The 20,068-nt window shown below is 35.1% G+C and overlaps 1 protein-coding gene across 3 annotated transcripts; it reads right to left on the reverse strand.

Annotated features, from left to right (window-relative positions):
• Positions 1-307: 307 nt before the first annotated feature.
• GABRA6 (gamma-aminobutyric acid type A receptor subunit alpha6) lies at positions 308-16,779 on the reverse strand. Of its 3 annotated transcripts, XM_027604340.2 has the most exons (10): positions 16,355-16,778; positions 16,040-16,158; positions 15,381-15,448; positions 13,197-13,417; positions 13,030-13,112; positions 12,345-12,488; positions 11,778-11,930; positions 10,224-10,483; positions 1,482-1,784; positions 308-760 (listed from the first exon to the last, which is right to left on the reverse strand). In XM_027604340.2, exons 1-9 carry the CDS (start codon positions 16,390-16,392, stop codon positions 1,509-1,511), a joined length of 1,362 nt encoding a protein of 453 aa, XP_027460141.1. In that variant the 5' UTR covers positions 16,393-16,778; the 3' UTR covers positions 308-760; positions 1,482-1,508. The 3 variants fall into 3 exon arrangements, with proteins under 3 accessions (XP_027460141.1, XP_027460140.1, XP_027460142.1); XM_027604339.2 differs by having other exon boundaries at positions 308-1,784; positions 16,355-16,777; XM_027604341.2 differs by lacking the exon at positions 16,040-16,158 and having other exon boundaries at positions 308-1,784; positions 16,355-16,779.
• Positions 16,780-20,068: the final 3,289 nt, after the last annotated feature.

The following is a 20,068-nucleotide window of genomic DNA, read 5'->3' on the forward strand; positions in this document are numbered from 1 at the left end:
TTTTAATTACCTTCTAATTTGTTGGGCTGTAGAATTTTTGCATTTTTCTGGATTAAGTCAAGAGTAGTAATCTCAAAATACTTCTTTCTGGGTTCAAAGCTCAGGGTGACCTCAATGATATTTAAGGCCCAATAACAGCTAATGAAGGGTTTATCAATTTGGACAAACCACACTGCATGCTTTTTCCTATGCCTCGTTCCTGTTTCCCTAAGACTATTTATTCTATGTGGAAGAAACATGGCTAGAGTCAGCATCAGGAAGAGCTGGGATAGCAGAAAGAGAGAAAAGTAGTCTCATTCATTGATTTTTCAGCTTTATTGAGGTATAATTGACAAAATTGTAAGGTACTTAAAGTGTACAATGTGATGATTTGATATATGAATACATTAGGAAATGATTCCCCTCACTGAGTTAGTCAATTAACATATCCATCACCTCTCATATTTACCTTTTTAATTTTTTTTTGCTGAGAACAGTTAAGTTCTCTCTTACCAAATTTCAATTATACAATACAGTATTATACTCTAGTTACTATGTTATTTATTAGATACTCAGACTGTATTCATCTTATAACTGAAAGTGTGTTGAGTGAGCAGGAAGGAGAGATTGATTCTGGATACAAACTCGACTCTTTGTTTAGAGTGAGGTGACTGAGCCTACCTGTCCTGTACCTTCTACTTGTCAGAATCACGAGGGACACTAACATTGAGTAGAGGTAGTGTCTTCATTTCTTCATACTTAAGAAAAATCTTCTCCCTAGCTTTATTAAACAGAGAGAACCATGTTTATTGTTTTCTTTAGTGGTATACATAGAAAGGTAGAAAATATGAGATATAGCCACAGTCATAATAGAACAAGGCTTCATTACAGTTACAATTTTTTCTACAATTTCATGGGATTATGATGAGCATATTATTTTGAAAGGAGAGCTTACTGAGATAAAACAGCACTGTATTGCAGTCCAACTAAAGCTATGTACATATGCATACTTATTTATTTATTTATTTATTTATTTATTGAGGTAAAATAGCATCACAACAAATGGCTAAGCTCAATACAGGCTTGACACTGAAAGCTATTTTATTAGCATAAGGGCCTCCAACATGCTGGTATTAACCTATTGAGAAATATTTAGACTATTTATATTTTGCTCTCTTTGACAACTAAGCCGAAATAAACATAGTTTAAGGCAACCTTTGGAAGTGTCAGCATTTCTTATTTTATCTTATTTGTGGTAAATGCTATTCACAGTGACAATTAAAATATTGAACAATGAAGGACAAAGATTGGCAAATTCATCTTGAGTCCATCTTATTCTCTTACAAATTTTTTCTCTAACATACAGAAAAGAGGAGTAACATTAGTGCTTTTTGGCCCATACGTGCTTACTCAAAGCTATGTGTTACAGATTTTCAATGTTCAGAAAAGCATCTATACAAGTGTTAATGCTATTTAAAAAAATTCAGAAAATGAGAACTTACAGAATACAAGTTTGTCCTGGCTTCAAGCTATTCAACACTGCTGCTCACTTCCATCGTGTCTTTGGAAAGGTAAACTACCCAGTATACAAGGTTAAATCCTGCAAATGCAACTGGGAAGAGAATCCGAGAATACTGGTCTATTTTACTGGTGCCTCCAAAGGCTGGAGAGAGTGGTGGGGGTGTGACAGGTGTTGTTTGTAAGACAGGAGCTCTGGTGAGGACTTTGCAGGCCTCCGAGGATGGAACTATTGGCAAAGGCAGAGAGGTGATTCTTTTCTTCAGATGATACTTGGAATTAGGATGCTGTAGGGAAAAGACATAAATATTCAGCCTAGGTAAAAGACTAGAGATCACATAGTTATTCACTTTTTCACCATGGACAGATATTTATTGACTACTTACTGTGTAAGATAAAATATTAGCAAATTACTTTTTTTAATATTAGCACATTCTTAGTATTTGATGGTGCTACTTTTCCAAGAAAGTTGTAAAACAAATTTAAAATAATGATTTGCGGCCACCCAACATCCTAGAATTTCATACATCAGCAATTGATGCCAAGCATATTCCACATCCCAGAAACTGCATTGACCACTGGGCCATTAGGAAGAGATGAACCAGGTTGCAAAGGCTTATCCACCCCCTTCTCCTCCCTGGTGATGCATAAGCTTATAGGGCAATGTGTGTGGGCAATGAGAGGGCATTTAAATTTGGAATATATGGACAATTAATTAATACAAGAAAATATAGCAGTTCAGTTAGTTGATATCATTCTTCTAGCCTATATCCTCATCTTCACACGTTCATATATTTGAACCAGCTGAGAAAACAGCAACAAAAATTATTAAGGTGCTCATGTATGTGAAAACCAGTGACAAAGTGTCAATACCCTTAAACTGAGTGGGATGACTGTTCATCCCTTGAAATACAACTGCCTCTTAAGCCCAGAAGTTCTATATTGAGAGCTTTCTGCTTCCCATTCAGAACTTCTCCACTGGTCTCATCTACCTCCATCCTAAGTCACCAAAAAATGATTCATTTACTGACCTCAGAATTGTCAGAATTATTATATGTTCTTTTTTATCATTAGAAATCATAAAACAACCATTTTTAGTCCTGAAAAGGATATTTAGCACATTAATTGTTAGGTGCAAAGGCTAAGTCCGGAGAGTGGAGCTGGAAATGCCTAGCCCTTAGTCACACAGCTGGTAATAAACTACCCTGATCAATTGCAATGCTTGTTTCATCATCCCCACATTTTCTTGTCTTCACTCTAAAGTATTGGGTGTAGTTCAGAGACTCTAATTCTGTTTGCTTTCGACTCCTTTCATACTGTGGAGACTAGAGGACCTTGCTCTGATTTGTATTTTTTCTTGCTATATCCTATAATAATCACTCTCCTTGTGACCAGGTTGCCCTTGCTGGGTCTCTGCCTTCAAACACTTGCTGTACATTATCTCTGCTCTTGTAAAACTGCCTTGTTTTCTCCCTGGCAGCAAAATCACCACTTTGATGCCTGGCAGGGTATGTTACTCACATGGGCAGACTCCCGTGGCTTTAGCCAGCAAACCCGCAGCAACAGGATGAGGCAGCCACCTCCCCTGTGCCGGTTGAGCCACAGGACCAGAATGACCTGCCGATGTGGTGACATTTGGAGTGCGAGAAACAGCAATTCCAAGAACCTCTTCTCTCTGTATTCCCCTTTTGAATTCTGCTGTTTGATTTGTCATGGAATTTACTGAGTATCTAAATAATAATAGTCATCATTGAGAGTTCAAGCCCAGTGCACTTTTAGAGGCCATGGGAAAATCTCCCTCTTCACCAAAAGCACAAATGAGTCTCTGTAGTAGTCAAGTCTGATTTCTCATGACCATGGTGAGTTGCAAGGAAAGAATATCTTTACTTGTTATGTGTTGGCCCAGGATTGTGCTAGGGACTCTTGACAAAAATTAAATAAAGAAGATAGAAGGTAGAAGATAATTTAAAATAGTAGAGGCCTCAGTCTGCTGATCTTAGGAAATAAGTGACACTTCCTACTAAAAACATGTGATAGCTAAGGACTACTGTGCCCAGAGTCACAAGTCAGCATGTGGATAAGACCAGAGTAGTGATATTTTGGTCTCAGTGCATGCTGCCTGTCTTAGAGAATAAACATAGCACCTTCTTTCCAGAGTTTCCATCATGTATCTCAGACTCTAATTTGAATTTTCAGCCATTAACTATGTTATTGAAATAGTCTCCACCTGAAAGAGCAAAATGTGTTACTGTTTCATTTTCCAAAAAGAGTTATCCTCCTCCCAGATACATGGAATATTAAAATATTTTACTCTAGTAAAATTTCTAAGGATCATGATGGAGTAAAATGAGGGCAAGCCTTTAAAGCAGATAACTCTTTCTAAACTCATGATTTTTAACAGCATGTATTCCCTGTGTTTATTTCTTTTTTTAAGGAGAAAGAGGGCAGACATGAAAAAGTTCATTGAGACAAAAAAGTAATTATAAAACATAATCTACCATGAAGATGTAAGGCATTGTTTTATCTTCCCCTCTTTAGAGCTGTGGGGGAAAAAGTTAATTGTCAATCTTTTGGCATTGTCACAATGTCACACATGACTTAATAAGAATTACCAAATGACCCTTGTCCAGAGTTAAGCAACATCACTCAAAACACCATGAAAAATTTAATAGCATTAGCCTGGAATGAAAGATCCCCTACAACAGGATTCACCCTCTCCTCGTCTACTTCTCCAAACAGTCTCTATGGAGGGTTGCATAAGAGTTAAGAGGACAAGAGAGTCAGAAAGCCCTCGTTTGCAATTCCACATATACTACTTACCTGCTATATGTAGTTCCCATCTTTAAAGCTAGGGAAGATTATTACTTTCTCTATAAGTTTTTCTTTTCTTTAAGAATTTGAGAAAGAAAATGTAAGGTATAAATTTATAGGTAAGATAGATGGATAGACATTAGATATACATATATAATATATATCATAGATATCCTAGAAAGAGAACACTTTTTTGCCTACTTAGATGTTATAATTTGTTCAGCAGTTATCACATTTTTCCTTGTAAATATTATTTCTGTTGCACCTTATCTCCTTTCCTGACATGAAATCTCCTTATTGGTAGAGGGCATATTATTTTAAGTATAAGTGTTACACAGTCCCTAGTCAGTGCACAGAACATAGTATGTGCTTAATAAGCATATGCTGAATCAACAAATGAGTGAAAATCCAAACGTTTCCAGGATTTCTTAGAAAAATCAGGCAAGGAGAAGAAAATAAAGATTTTGATGATTATTTTACATTATATTTTAGTGTACTGTTTCATATTACAAGTACCATATCTAAATGCTTATAATTGACAAGCACTACACAACGTTTTGCATGCATTATTTTGCCTATTCCTAGAAAAAAATATATTGCAATATTATTATTTTCATTTTAGAGATGAGCAAATGAAGGCTTAAGTGGGAAGCTCACACGGTAAATGGCAGTGTCTGAATGTAATCACTCTTGGATGTTAAGATCACACTCTTAATAATTATTATGGTTTCTTCCCATCAGCTTTAAGGTTCAGGGCATGGTTTCTCAAACACAGAACTATTGACATTTTGGGTAGGATACTTTTTTGTTGTGGAGGATTGTCTTGTACATCACAGGATGTTGAGCAGCATCCTTGGGTTCTACTTCTACTCACAAGATGCCTGTAGCATCTCCCTCCCCAAAGTTGTGACAACCAAAAATATCTCCAGACATTGCCAAATATTCTCTGGGGAGAAAAGTCACCTACCACTGAGTATCACTGGCTTAGAGTTACAGATATCTCACTGTCCAGCAGCAATTGGGGGTGTTTCTAGCAGGCAGCAAATATGATATGTTCAAGGAAATGCAAGAGGCCTGGCTAACCTACATGCTGGATAATCAGCTCCTGCATAATTGGGAATTGGCAGTACAGGAAACTGGACTCCAATTTAGAAGAATCACATTGAATTTCTGAAGTGAAAAGAAAGCCAATTTTGCAAGCCATTCAAGATACAGGTTTGCATCAGACCCCGCCTGTTCTATTGTAACCCCGGCAGCTTCAGCTGATGGTAAAATAGGTTTTTTGTCAGAGTCCAGATGAGGGCTCAGCTTGGGGCTGTCACTGCTTTGAGTGGAACACCTGTGGTTTCGAATTTTTCCAGGGCTCCCCTGCTGCTGAATGCCATCCTGCTTTGGGTATTTATAGAGCATTGCTTTGTTTTAAGTAATGCCATATTGCAAAGGTACTTTGAGTCAAACTGGACTTTATGACAATCAATTATTGGATGTAAATATAAGACATTTGGAAAGTACTTAAAGCAATTTTTATACAACATTCAGTGAGTCTAATATGTTAAAGAGGAGGGGGCAATGGGTTACCTCTCAAGAGAGATATTCTAATCATGGCTGCATTATCCAATGGACAAACAAAACATCTGGTTTTAGAACCAGCAAACAAGGGCCCAAATATAAATTTGAAAATATTTAGTACTTAATATTTTTTAAAAAACTATTATGTTAATTATTATGGAGGAAATAAGAATTTCAAATCAAATTTTCTTGCATCTAAGTAATAGCTGGTAGAATTGGGACAGAGACAATTCCAGAATTTCTATAAAGAAGCAGCTTATTGGCAGCAATCTGCTGGGTCTGTGGTGCTAAGTACATGTCTGGAAACAACATTGGAATGTTTGGAGGGTGAAGAAGGGAATATTGGATGGGATTTGATAGAAGGTATGGGGAAAGAACTAACCACCTACACCCCTTATCTAATCCACCCTACCCTCTCTATAAGTTATGAAATAGCACAACCATGGTGAAGGGACTCAGAGTCTCTGATGGGCTTAATTTAACCCTTAGTTCTACAGAGTAATGAAAGTCTTCAAAGAAATCTCGGCAATATTTGGAAATGGGAAGTAAATCTTTCAGTATTCTATGCTTCATATCTCTCTACATAGGTGGAAGGCAACATGATAATGACCCAGCAGATCATCCCAACCTTGAAAGGGAATATAGAAAGGATATGTCTTATCTCCCTCTCTATGTCCAGGTTGGGACAAGCAACTGACTTAGTGTTTCTGGAACAGGACCAGGCTAATCCTTCTGTTCTCAGCTGAGAAAACACTTCCTCCAGAATGATGATCCCTCCAGCCTGTGTTAGGTACTCTTGTATGGCTCTTCTTTAACCACTATACATCTCTAACCACAGCCTTTATCATAGTGTATTGTTATGGCTCATTGGTTTGTCTTTCTTACTGTTCAGAAAGAAGCTAGTGAGGGAAGAGGCCCTACTGATGTCACACACGAATGTATCCCCAGCATTCTACAAAGGATATGGAACATAAGAGCATTTAACTAGTGCTTATGGTATGAATAATTCATTGAAGACATAGGTACTCAATAAATGGGTGCCAGATGAAAAGGAAAAAAAATAGTGAATAAACAATGTAATCACTATAAATATAATTATTATCCTGATGAATGAAATTTTGGCCAATTATGTTTGTAGATAATTTACCAAGAATGTCACACCTCCTGTGAAAAAGGAAAGCCACATTGGATGTGTCGATGGGTGGGGGGAATTCATTCTTAGGAACATAGTAATGAGAGTTTAGACCTTTAAAATAACAAGGACACTAGCAAAACATCCAAAAAGTGATTGAGGTCCAAACTTGGTCTCACACACAGAATAAGTATACCCCAGACACATAATAGTTTATGATACATGAAGATAAGAATAACTCTCTAGTGCCAAGATAGCATACCAGATAAAAGCAATAAGGAAAGTTACCATATAAGCAGGCAAGAAGCTGTGGGTAATTTGTTCTCAAAATCTAAAACAAAAAACAACAACAAAAAAACCCAGTACCTAGTTCCAAATGCCTTAAAATGAGAAAGATCATTAGTAAACCAAGCACTTCTGAGGATTTAGTTTTAGATGTCTCTTCAGGTTTGATTAGATTTAAAACTCCTGAATTTCTTTGTCTTTATTATATTAAATTTCAAGGTCAAAATCAAAGTGATAAACTTTTTCCCATATTCATTCTAAGTAGTTTCTTATGAAAAGCAATTAGGACATTAAAATATAACCTAGAATCACATGAAACATCTAAGCACTTAATTTTATTTCAACCTCACCACATTGGTTTGCTATTTCAATGTCCAACTTACTCAAATAACATCATTTTGATTACAACTGAATAGGCGTTTTTAAATGTCATGGTATTTGAAGGAAAAAATGGCCTAGCAATCATAATATATACCATTGTGTTGTATAAATTGCAAATGTATAATTTATGTTTGTTCCTCTATATTATATAAAACAAATTGCCAAGGTTTGACGTGAATAAATAAAACATAAATGTTCTGTGTAATCATCTATATTTATTTTTGGTACCTACAAGGTTTGTATTGTTAAGTTTGCTTATTTTGATTTTTATTTTTATGCTTTGACCTACCCTTTCAGAAACAAAATGCTGCTTTTCATGGTCTTAAAGTGTTCTAAGTGAAGCCGGGTTTAGAAATAAAATTTTTCATAAGAAAAAAGTCAACTTGCAAGAAAAAAGTACTTTGAGATGATTTAAAAGCATTTTTTTATCCAGCTTCCCAAAGGACCTGCTCATTATATGTTACTATTTTAGAATTGTAGAAGATAGCTCATATGAAGACCTGAGATCTTAAATTCCATCTTATTAATAAATTATATCTTTAAAATAAAAGACAAAGAGAATACTAACTCTCTGCTTTCTCCAAGGATTTGAAATCGTATTTCTCTCAGGAATACATATTTCAAAAAAATGTAAGTAAGGAAGTTGGTCTTTCTTTTTATCTCAATATCAGATCAATGAACATATTCAAAATCATTGGACTTATTTTTTATCTTGTTTCTCATGAATTTCTCTTTTCAATTTTACTGCATTTCTGGAAGGAAACTGTTAAACTGAATTCTGATAAATATGAATTCTTCATTTATAGATATATGTTAAGATGATATGTGACCATTGGGCAATATGTTGATTATATACCTATATTAATACAGATGGCTTATAACATAATAACTTTTATTTTTACAAACATAAGCTAATTCTCAAAAATATTTTCTGAAAAAAATGATTTTCCAAGTGTTTTGGATTGAGTCTTCAGACTAGCACCCTTCTGCTATAAAATTTATATTTTTATGGCCTTTAAAAATACACATATATAAAGAAAACATCATTAGGTCAAGGGAAGAATTTTGGTAAAAGGCGAAAGATTTATACGATCTGAAGAGAAACCAGAGTATATTCAAGGGAAGAATTTTGGGAATGATCTCACATTCTAAAAATGTTTTATCTTGTGGTGTGCACTCTTTTATATATCAGGCTTTGAGGATTGTTGGAGAGGGGATAGTCTCTGCCTCTGTAAATCTGTGTGTATTGGACTTCTGTGATAAATTCCTAGTTTTTCTACCGACTAGTAACTAACATCTTCCCTCTCTGAGATACTGTTTTTGATTTGTAAGCAGAGGTAATTAGTCTGGATCACTGGATGGGAAAAAAAAATTTTTTTTAATGAGAACTAATTAAAAAAAATCTTTAAATTATATATTTCCACTTATGGGAACGGCATTATTTTATTCCTCAGAAAAAATATAAATTCTCAAACATATTTCTTAGTATATCAAAAGAGAAGTTTTGATAAGAAACTATCATATTTTTATCCAATAAATACCTGAGTATTTGAGAATAAAACACACATAGCTTTGTAGTTTTTATCATTAAAGTTAACCAGGGATTAGCTGAACTACATGTGGTTCTGTGATTTAGAAATGTTCACAAGAATTGATTATATGAAGACATTTTTAGTTCAAAGTGTCGGCAGTACTTGATTTTACAGAGCAAAATTTTCTTCTTTTCAACAACTACTATGTGGAATTTGCATTGACATAAAAATGTATATTTGTCAATAAGCCTATAATCCATTAAAAAAGTGTGTGCAGCTGAACTGTTGTGAAAATTTTATTCATATGTGGAATTGAAATTTGGGGGCACATATATGACCCTTGAATTATTAATGCCATCATTTGTTTCTTTTTCAAATAACCTCTGAGGACCAGAGCTTAGTCACAGCAAATCTAAACTTAATTTTATAGGTATTTATCACTGATTATAAGTCTTTGAATAAAAAACTTTAAGATACATGTATTTAATATACAAATGTGAACATGAGTGTTTTCATGAAAATCAAAAACCTTGCTTATGATTCAGCATTCGTAGAACCTAATATTCACATCTTGCCTTCATGGAATGAAGTAGCAAGCAGATTTCTAACAAAAATTGTCCATTTTATAGGAGTCCCTGTTTATTTGCCTCAGACTCTGAAGCCTCATTAGGAGCTTTTTTTTTTTTCACTTTATTCTCCCTAGTTGGTATAAGTAAATCTTTTCAAAGGAAACATCTAAAGGCTGAGAAGAATGTTCTCATCTCCTCTGAGAGCTTAGAATCTGCTAGTACTAGTGAGGATGATAAAAGAAGAATGCCAAAAGTTTAGACAAAGATAAATGAAGGATTATTGCTCATTTTTTTTGCTCTGAAGTAGGAAAAGAAGTTGGCCTTCAAATCAGAATTATGTAACTTGTGCTCAACTAATAATACTTTTGGACTATTTAGTTGTTTGTGATCACTGTTAGGCTGCCTTTTCCTATATTGATGGGTAACATTAGAAAAGTAAACAATTACCAAAACAATCTCAGCTTCCAACGGTTCTCTGGCTTTTGATATTGTCACTGGGGGTGAGGCTGCAATCTGTGCCCTCCTTTTGGCTTTCTGTGTCTGAAGATTGGTAAAGTAGTTGACAGCCGCGAACTCAATAAGAGCTGAGAAGACGAAAGCAAAGCAAACAGCTATGAACCAATCCATAGCGGTTGCATACGACACTTTTGGCAAGGAGTGCCGGGCACTGATGCTTAATGTGGTCATGGTTAAAACAGTGGTGATCCCTAAAGTGAAAAAGAATAAGAAATGCAGTATTAGCATTTGGAATCCGGTAACAACATCAAATGAGCATGTGTCAGTGGATTAAACACTCTGCAAATGTAATTTTTGTTCTAGTTTTATAATTGTTCACAATTATTATCATAAGTATTACCATTTTTGTATGCTTCAATACCTAGTATGTGCCATATACACCGTAGCTGCTCAAAAAATATTTTCTGATTTGATTTAGTTTAACTGTTATAAAGTTAAACTGATGAATAATTCTAGTTGTTTACTTAAGAAAATTTACAGCAAATTATCATATAAGTACTAAAACCTTGAATTCTTGGTCAGTTTGAATAGCTGATAATATCTATCAACATATTTAAGAAGTCTATTTGGTATGAATAGTAAACATAAAATTAGGTTCCTCATTTTTTTACATTTCTAGCTTGGTTTTAAGGTAAAATATTTACTCATGAGAAAATAATTTCATCACTCAGTCACCAGCAGTTTTATATCTTGTATAATAGTTGGAGAATATATGTAATTTGAAGATGGTCAATGTCATTATATGGATATTCTTTCATAATTTGCAGAAAGAAATCTATTTTAATATAGTAAATTAGAAAGTCAAAATCATCTGAGATTTCAATTCAACTCAGGTCTTTGCTATGAACCTCTCTAAATGTATAATCATGAAAACTTAGAAAAAGTTGGATTTTGTTATTGATGATACTTTCCATTACAACTTTTTTTCTCAAAATTAACAGTGATTCTACATATCAAAAATGGAACTCAATATTTAGGTTGAACCATGGGAAATTGGTTATATTTAACTATTTTTAGATCTAGAAAAATGACAGTTTCTTATGGTTCAACCTAATAAAGGCAAGATATCATTTATATATTAGACAACGATTTACATATTAGGTTTCAATATCTTTGCCTTTCTTTTCATGAATTTACATGTCAGTTTTTACTTTTCTGCTTTTCCTTAATTATGAAAAAGCAAATTGAGGTTTAAAAAAGGAAAAAAAAAAAAAAACTCCTAAATAGGGCACATGAAAGTCACAGAAATCCAGCCAGAATTCTTGCCAAGACAAATGTTTATGTGAATTCACCGCATAGCTTGGGATAATATAAGGGTCATTTAATATAATACATATGCCCCAATGAGATAGGAGTCTATTTCCTTTGTGGATTGAAAAAGTGCCCTAGTGTGAATATGCCCTGAACATTCACAATTCCCCCAACATATCACAAGCAGTAAGAGCGGGAGGATGCGTGGAATTATAGCCAAAGAGTGAAGCATACCAAAGACAGTTCTAGCCGGGACAGATTCCTTATTAATCCAGAAAGACACTTGGGAAAGAATGACTGTCATAATGCAAGGAGTGTATATCTGTATCATGAAGTAGCCCATCTTCCTTTGCAAGTGGAAATAAACTGTCATTATTACGTATTCACCTGTTGGAAAACATGTATATCAGTATTATTGCTGTTGACAGTGTGCAGAAAGAATGCAGCTGGAAATAAATCTTGCAGATCTTTAAATTAACATGCACTGGAATAAAACAAGTAAAGGCATATTTCACTGTATGACAAAGATACTTGATCAGGCAGATGGTAGATACATCAGCTCATTGTTTTTGGTTGGGTTTTTTGTGTCATATACATACAAAACTATTTATTCCAAGGTTACACAAATCTTTATATGCTCATGGTTGCAAAATCAATTTTAAAGAATGCTACTCATCACTTCAAAACAGCAAGCATAGCTGAGGATGGCTAATGCAGAGAAGAAAAAAAAAATAGATATTTCACAAATGTGCATGGGAGTCACCTTGCTGAATTACATTCATGAATTGGTCTAATTCTTACCTGTGTTAGATTTAATTGTCTCACTAGATACGGTTTGTCCAATCAGATCGTACTGGAGGAGACTTGAAGATTCTTCTGGGACTTCGACTGAGTAAAGTGGTCCTTTTTTCCACGTATATATGATTTCACTTTTGGGGTAAGCATCTAAATTTTTTAAACAAATTAAACATAGCAGTGAATCTGACTAGTTGTGTTTTTGTTTCCAAAGCAAATTTTTTCCATATAAAAAAAGAAATACAAACATAAATTTTCTTTAATGTTTTTCTTAATCTGGATAACTAAAGCCTCCAACTATTTACAAGATTGACAGACATGATTAAGTAAGTATATTCCTGGAATCACACTGAGAGTATCATAGCAATATTTCTCTTTTGCTTTCTGGTCTCTGACTACAATAAAATAATTATATATATGTATTTTTTAAAGACTGCTGCCTTTGTTTATTTATTTAGACTTATTTATTTCAGAGAAAGGGGTGGGGGAGAGGAGAGGTGGGAGAGGGAGACAAGTAGACTCCCCACTGAGCCCGGGGAGTCCTGAGATGGGGCTTGATCCCAGAAGCCTGAGATCATGACCTGAGCTGAAATCCAGAGTTGGACACTTAACCGACTGAGCCACCCAGGTGCTCCAATAATTATATATTTTGAATGCATTGTTTGACTCTCAGAAGCTTTTTGTAACTTACAACTCCCAAACTTGAGTGGACAAGCATGCCCATCCATAGGAAAGTTAACCAACCTCATGGGACAGTCAGCATTGATGGTAAGCCTAGGGATATTGAAATAAATGGTTCCAAGTTAGTATGATGGACAAATCATTTGGTTAGAGGAAGTTGAATTGGGGAAACCTCACCTCATGGTATATAAAATGGTTCCATTCTGCATTATTCTGAAGAGTTTATTAGGGGTTGTCATATTGTGTGCAATTGATTTTTTGCCATTCCTGAAAAAAGTGTCAGGTGTCCAGATTTTACTGACCATCAAGTTATTCAAACTCAAAATCTCAGTTGGGCCCCCAAACTTCAACCTCTCATCAGTCCAAGTCTGGCGAAAGAAAACGTCCATTGTATACTCCTAAGAGAAAATAAGATATTCATGAAAGCTGGGGAGATAGTTTATTAAGAATAGTTTATTCATTAGCTTATATACCCAATTCTAAAATTTAAGAAATAAAAAACTTTTTATGATAATAACCTTCAGAGAAACTGTGACTTCAGGAAATTATTATTTTTCTCAAACTTGAAGTTTGTAATAGTATCATAAAAGATGGGACTGTGTTGTGCAAACCTCCCTCCTGCACCTTGACCCTCTTTAACAATCTTCTTCTTTTCTATCAGTCATCCACCTCTCCATCTATTGATCTATTAATTTTCCCTCCATAAATTTAGAAAAAAATATGAAAAGATTTACAGTCTAGGTTTTGTGCTGGTCTTCCTACCATTATTAGTCTAATCATTCCCTTCAATGCCTTGTTCACTTTCAAAGGTGTCTCCAAACACCATGGTACCCCTTAGCAAACTTCCAAGGATAAGTAAACTTTGCTTGATAAGTGTACTCTGGTTGCATATCACAATAATTTTATATTATTCTGGAGAATATAAAAGCAAATGTTACCATGATAACTTAGAGCATCATTTAAGTATCCATAATTAAAATTTTGAGTTTTAATTTGTGGCTTTTATGAAATAACATTAGAAATCTTAAGAATTATGGTGAAAGCCATTGCAAAAGTCAATGATAATTAAAGCTTTTAAGTATATCAAAATATTGCCAATAATTGATTTGCCTACTTTATGTGTTCCTGTATGAGACCTATTACTGCAAGTTGTGATTAGATTTTCAAAATATAATTTGACACACAGTATATCCATATAATAATGATCCAGGCAATAACAAGTCTCCACTGTACAACTATACTTAAATAATGAGACACATACATAAAATGAAGTGCCAAGTGTTCCCCAGACTTCAATAATATAGTATAGTATGGTTGTGGTTATTTATATTTGGGGTGAGTTAGTACTAAATGAAAAATATGATAGTAAAATAATTGAGGATTCTGGATAATGCTGACCCTCCTTTCTTTCAAGTCTTAAGACATTTATCTCTTAAATAAAGTTCTTCTCCTTCTCCTTCACTTCCTCATTTTCTTTCTTACTTTTTTCCCTCCCTTCCCTTTCCCTTCCTCTGGTACTTCTTCCTTTTTTTTTTTTTTTTTTTTTTTTTATCCCTTCTTGCTTCTTTCTTTTCTTGTCAATTCAAAGATCAGGAAATAAAAAAGTCTCCAATAACTATTTATCCAGAGCAGCATTTCCCTAATAAACTTTAATGACTCAACTATTTAAAGAGTTATGTTCATTTTGATTTTAGTATTTATATTTTACTTTTGGGGAAATGGTACCTGAGAACTGTGAAAAATATCATGATGCACTTTGTTCTAGAAGACTAGTTCAGATTTTCATTGCCACTTACTATAAATACTCTCTTATGACTCCTACAGTCATCTGTACCTGGAACAGAGGTCCTAGAACACCTACTGGTCCATTTGCAACACAAAAGGTACAAAGCACTAGCTTTTCCAAATGATGCCCTTTACTGTTTTAATAAAATATACTGAGAATGATGTGCTACAGGAAACAGCTATATTTTAAGTTTCATAGATACTTTCAATATACTCTTACGTGACATATCTTTGTTGATTTTTCTTTTTTCTATTCTAAAAATTTACCAGGACTTCATAAAGATGGGGAAAATCTTATCTTTGTAGAAAAGAATCAGTGCATGATATGTGGCCCAAAGAGAGAATAGAATCTTAGAAAGTCCCTCAGGTTAAAGTGTTCAAACAGAGCCCTTAGTGAAATGTGAAGGAGATTAAGCCAGTAATCTGCTCTAATGACCATGCCCTCCCAGCATGAGTACACATATTGCATTAGGACTCTGGAGCCAAGCTTGGTAACAATGCCCAAGATCGTTAGTTCTGGGACTCTGCCCTCCCACCAATAAGTAAAATTACCCTCCCCACTTAGAGCTCACTCACCATCTCCACATCTGACACGGGCCCAAAACTGGTCACATAAATGTCTGTTTTGACTTCAGTGACAGCACCTGAAATTAGGCCAGAAGAATGGCGGCAAATATCACCAGTTATTTTAAGGACACTGAACTTAATGACCCTACCACAAAGTCCCTTCTCATGGTCAGAACCTGCAATCCATCCTAAAGGAATCCGGTAGCAGGAGCCCTTGGGTTTTTCAACTCTGAAAACTCATACCAGTTGCATTATTTTGAAATTTTTCTGGTCAAATGGGGAATTTAAGGAATGGAAGAGAACTAAGTTAGTATTCTCATAAAAATTATAACAATAAGTAACACATCTTATAGTTTTTTTGGGACAAATGCTTAGAAAAGTGCTTTAGATGGAGAATCTCATTCTACACTCACACAACTCTATGAGGCAAGCACTGTTCATACTCCCACACTACAGCTGAGGAAGCTGAGGCTTAAGAGGGTTCAAATAACATGCATAGAAGGTCACAAACAGAGGAAGGGACAGAGACTGGACAGGAACACGTGGTCTCTCCCAGTACCCCTGCACCTTACCGCTCTGCTATCTTTATGAAGCCTCTGGGTCTTGGAACAGAGGGAAGGGGGAAAGAGAGTAGAGATATTTGGTTTAGTAAGAATGCTGCTTCTCACCTCCAAATCCCGGCCGCAGCCGGTTGTCATAGCCTTCAAGCAAGTTGTCCAGGATACGACTGATGTTTTTGGAGTAGAAGTTTCCTTCATCTTCAAGTTTCCCTAGGGTATTTTCTACCCTGTGAGTAAACAGTCCATGATCCTCACTCCCAGGCTCAGAGAGAATAGGCTGTTCAATCTACTCATCTATCCCACCACAAATACATGCCACACCACCCAGGCTTCTTCATGATTTGGTATAGAAGTCACCCAGTAGGTATGTCCATTCACTTTCCTCTGAACTAAAAGGAAAAATCAGAAAAAAATCTTACTCACCATAGAATAAGGTACAGCCAGGGCAGAGGCGATGCCATCTTTCAGTGCTCTGCAATGTCCAGTTCACCTGGGTTCTCCTCCCTCTTAACAAGCCCCCCCCCCTTTGCCAATCAACTAGAGTAATCTTCCAGACCCCTCATATCTCTTTTTCCTGTTTGTGTCCAGCCAGTAATCCATAGATGAAGAGGTTGCCAACAAAACTTTAAATGTTCCCCTTGCTCTCTTGTTCTCGCTTCTGCCTTTTCATGTAGAACAAGGTGGCTTGTGGTCTTAGACTACATCCTGATGGACACTCAGCCTCTTCTGGTGGACTCACTTGGGAAAGGAGTCTGAAGGGACAGTGTATGGTTGGAGAGCGGTGACAATAATCGAATAAGGCATTAGGGGAGATTAGAAGGAAGAAATCCACTGCTAGTTTTGGCATGGAATTAGCAGGGTCCTGTGAGGAAATCTGGAAAGCAGTGGCATCTCGCTGAGAGAGATTATGTTCCAATGGGCTCAGCATTTATTATTTCTGTGGTTCACAGAAGGATTCCTACACAGCTCTTACTGCTTAAAAAGTCTAACAATATTGAGATCCTTTTGGGTTCTCTGTCTGATTTAATCATCTTTATTGCATCAGACACACCTTTCCTCCGCATTTAAAAATTGTCCCTCATTATTCTTTGAAAAGTTTTATAATACACTAGAACAATGCCTGGCTGTCTTGCTATTGGGTTAATATTTTTTAAGTACTTTGCTGATCCTTCTTAAGATACGACATCTCAAGCTAAGCCATAAATGGGTCCTACTACTATCTTTAGAAACTTGGCCAGTTTCATGGATGCTGCCTATAAGAGACAATGTCCAGAAAATATCTGATTAAGGTTATCCATGTAGAAATACTGTAAGAATAAAGCATCTATGGACGTGGTTAATGATGATGTTGCTGCACTATTTCACTAGGCTTGCCACCGGTAAAAAGCAAAATGTTTGAACCCAAGAAATAGCATTCTCTGCCTAGTCTGGTAGATGGAAGTTGACGTAAAAGAAGTCACTTTAAGCCTTAAAATTTAAATCTCTAAATAATTTAAAATAAGAATAAAGAAAAGCATTGTGAATCTCTCTCTCTATATATATGTAGAGAGAGAGTATATATATATATATATATATACACACACACACACACACACACACACACACATATATATATACACATTTTTTTAAGTTTTCTTACGTTGTTTTACTTGTGCTAAGCTGAAACGTGCACCCTGGTCCTAGCTCTCACCTTTGAAACCATACACAATAATTTGTCAGGGAAAGAGCACTTGGCAGCCATTTAAACAAATATATCTATCATGTCCTCTCAAATTTAAGCTAAACATTCCTAAAATCTTTTGTTCCTTACAAAACCTGATTTCCATATATCTTCTTACTCTTTTCACTCTAAACTTACTCTGACTGATGACCACAACACATTTTCAGCTCCCACTGATTGTACAGTTATAATCTAAACCCTAACTATCTGGTATATATGATGCTATGAAATAATTCTCTGTTCATTTTTACTACAACTTACTATTTTCATTAGAAAATGCTGCCTCTGTCATAGGACTCTGTATTGATCTCTGTAAACTTGCATGATTTTTTTCTATCAATATGTTTATTATCCATCTCTGATTTTTATTATCAGTGAGAAAACTTAGGTGTTTAAGATTGGATTTTTTTATATGGTTAAAAAAATGATCATGGGTGAGTTGTACCTACTCTTATAGAGTGGGCATGTTTTTCTCATTAAAATTATTTATTTAAAAGAAACAAATAATAGGTCACATTTGTCTCTATAGGGAAGATTAACTCCTACCATCACCACCAACAAGGTTTGTGTATAAAATAACTTATAAAGACTCAGGGTGATTAGAGGAAATTATTGCACAGAAAAAGCAAACTTGGCACCAAACAGTAAGTATACTTTCTATGATATAAGAGAACTATCAGTCTTCTCATGTATAGAAGGGGCTTGAACCAAAGGATTCTGGTATTTATGTAAGTACTTCCCACCTAGTAAGAACTTGAAACATTTCCTGTCTGTGTTAGAAACTGTTATGGGGAGCAAGTCAGTCTAAAAATAATAAATGCAATTTAAGACTGTATCAGTGAAAATTAACATAATATTAATAACTACCAAATATTTAACATTTACTATTTGCCTAGAATTATGTTAAGAAGTCCATATACTCCAACTCATTCATGGCTAACACAAAAATCTATGAGTTGTTGTATAATTGAGTCCATTTTGTAAATCAGCAAATGTGTAACTTGCCTAATCTCACAGCTGAAAAATGGCCGAATCAGAATTCAAAACTGGGTATAAGCTAAGGCCACTGGACTGAACACAGTGAAAAATAAAGTTCCATTCTATTAAAGAAATAATTTCTAACTGTGGTACTTATCCAAAGATGGAATGAGTACCATAAAAGAAAATGAGTTACCTGTTAACAAAATATTAGTATAGCATAGAACACCATGGGTAGGTTTCTTGGATGTATGTTTCAGAAGGAAATGACATAATCCCTAAGAACATACAGTAGGAGATTGAGGCTATTTGGGGTCATTGTGAAGAAGAGCTGTTTAGTAGAGACCTCAAGTGAATATTTGGATTCAAAGATTCTGTGATGGAATTTCTCTGAAATGATGTGAGAAGAGTGATTTAAAGAGGTTTCTAGTGGTAAAATGTATCTTGGTGGTGCACTGGAGGAGAAAAATGGAGAGGTAACTACTAGGCTGTACTAAAGGAAGAAGAAAAAGTGGTAGAATATGATAATAGTTAATAGTTATTGAATGCTTACTATATGTCAATCATGCACATTGATATTATCTCTAATCCATGCAACTACCTTGCAAGGTAGCAATTTTATCTTTATTTTATAAAAGGGTAAAATAAGGCTCACAAAAGATATGTAACTATCTTAATGTCCCAGAGCTAGTAATTGTCTCTAATTCCAAAGTATACGCTTTTATACTTGATGCTTTACATATGATAACTCTGATTCTGTTTTCTGAAGTTGGGTCTCTTAAACTCTCTGGACCAATAATATTTTTTATATTGTTAAGGGATACCTGACCTCTCTGTGGGCACTAGAAAATTTCCATGCAATACTGTTTGGGAATCCAGTGCAGTAAGAATAAAATTGCTCTGGGAGACAAAGGACAATAAAGAGAGAGTCCTCTGGTCACCAGCTTTAAATTGTTCTGGATTGATTACCAATAGAATGTTGAACACATTCTAAGGCATGAAAGTAGAGGCAGGCAATATCAATTTCAAATCCTAAAACACAAACATGGAGGAACCAATAGTCATGTCCAAAAAAGATCACAGGTCTATAAATTCATGATTTATACACTTCAATTTAATGCTTATTTATTAAGTGCTTGATGACTAGCACTTGATGCTGAGGATATAGAAATTTTAAAAAACAATGCTTACCCTTAGGAAGTTCATATTCTAGATGTTAATATCAACATAATAAAACTGATAAGATACTGAGTGCTAAACATGATTAATTATTAACCATGTGCAATGGGAACAGAGTAAAAAGGTATCTGTGTGTGGGGGTGGTGGTCAGTGATTATTTCATGAAAGACACAACATTTGGACTGAGTTAGAGACATTGAATAAACTTTTAACAGATTAGGAAAGGCCATTCCAGGCTGCATGATGAACTCAGAGGGGTG

This window comes from Zalophus californianus, chromosome 5, assembly GCF_009762305.2.
Source record: "Zalophus californianus isolate mZalCal1 chromosome 5, mZalCal1.pri.v2, whole genome shotgun sequence".
Classification (NCBI taxonomy): Eukaryota; Metazoa; Chordata; class Mammalia; order Carnivora; family Otariidae; genus Zalophus; species Zalophus californianus.

Bases quoted from the DNA above. Each gene is read 5' to 3' on its own strand.
- GABRA6 (XM_027604340.2), bottom strand. From the start codon at position 16,392: ATGGCATCGCCTCTGCCCTGGCTGTACCTTATTCTATG. The intron at 15,449-16,039 runs GTGAGAAGCAGC...GCCTAATTTCAG, and splicing joins GCTGCGGCCGGGATTTGGAG to GTGCTGTCACTGAAGTCAAA. The intron at 11,931-12,344 runs GTAAGAATTAGA...GTTTTCCAACAG, and splicing joins GACAATTAAATCTAACACAG to GTGAATACGTAATAATGACA.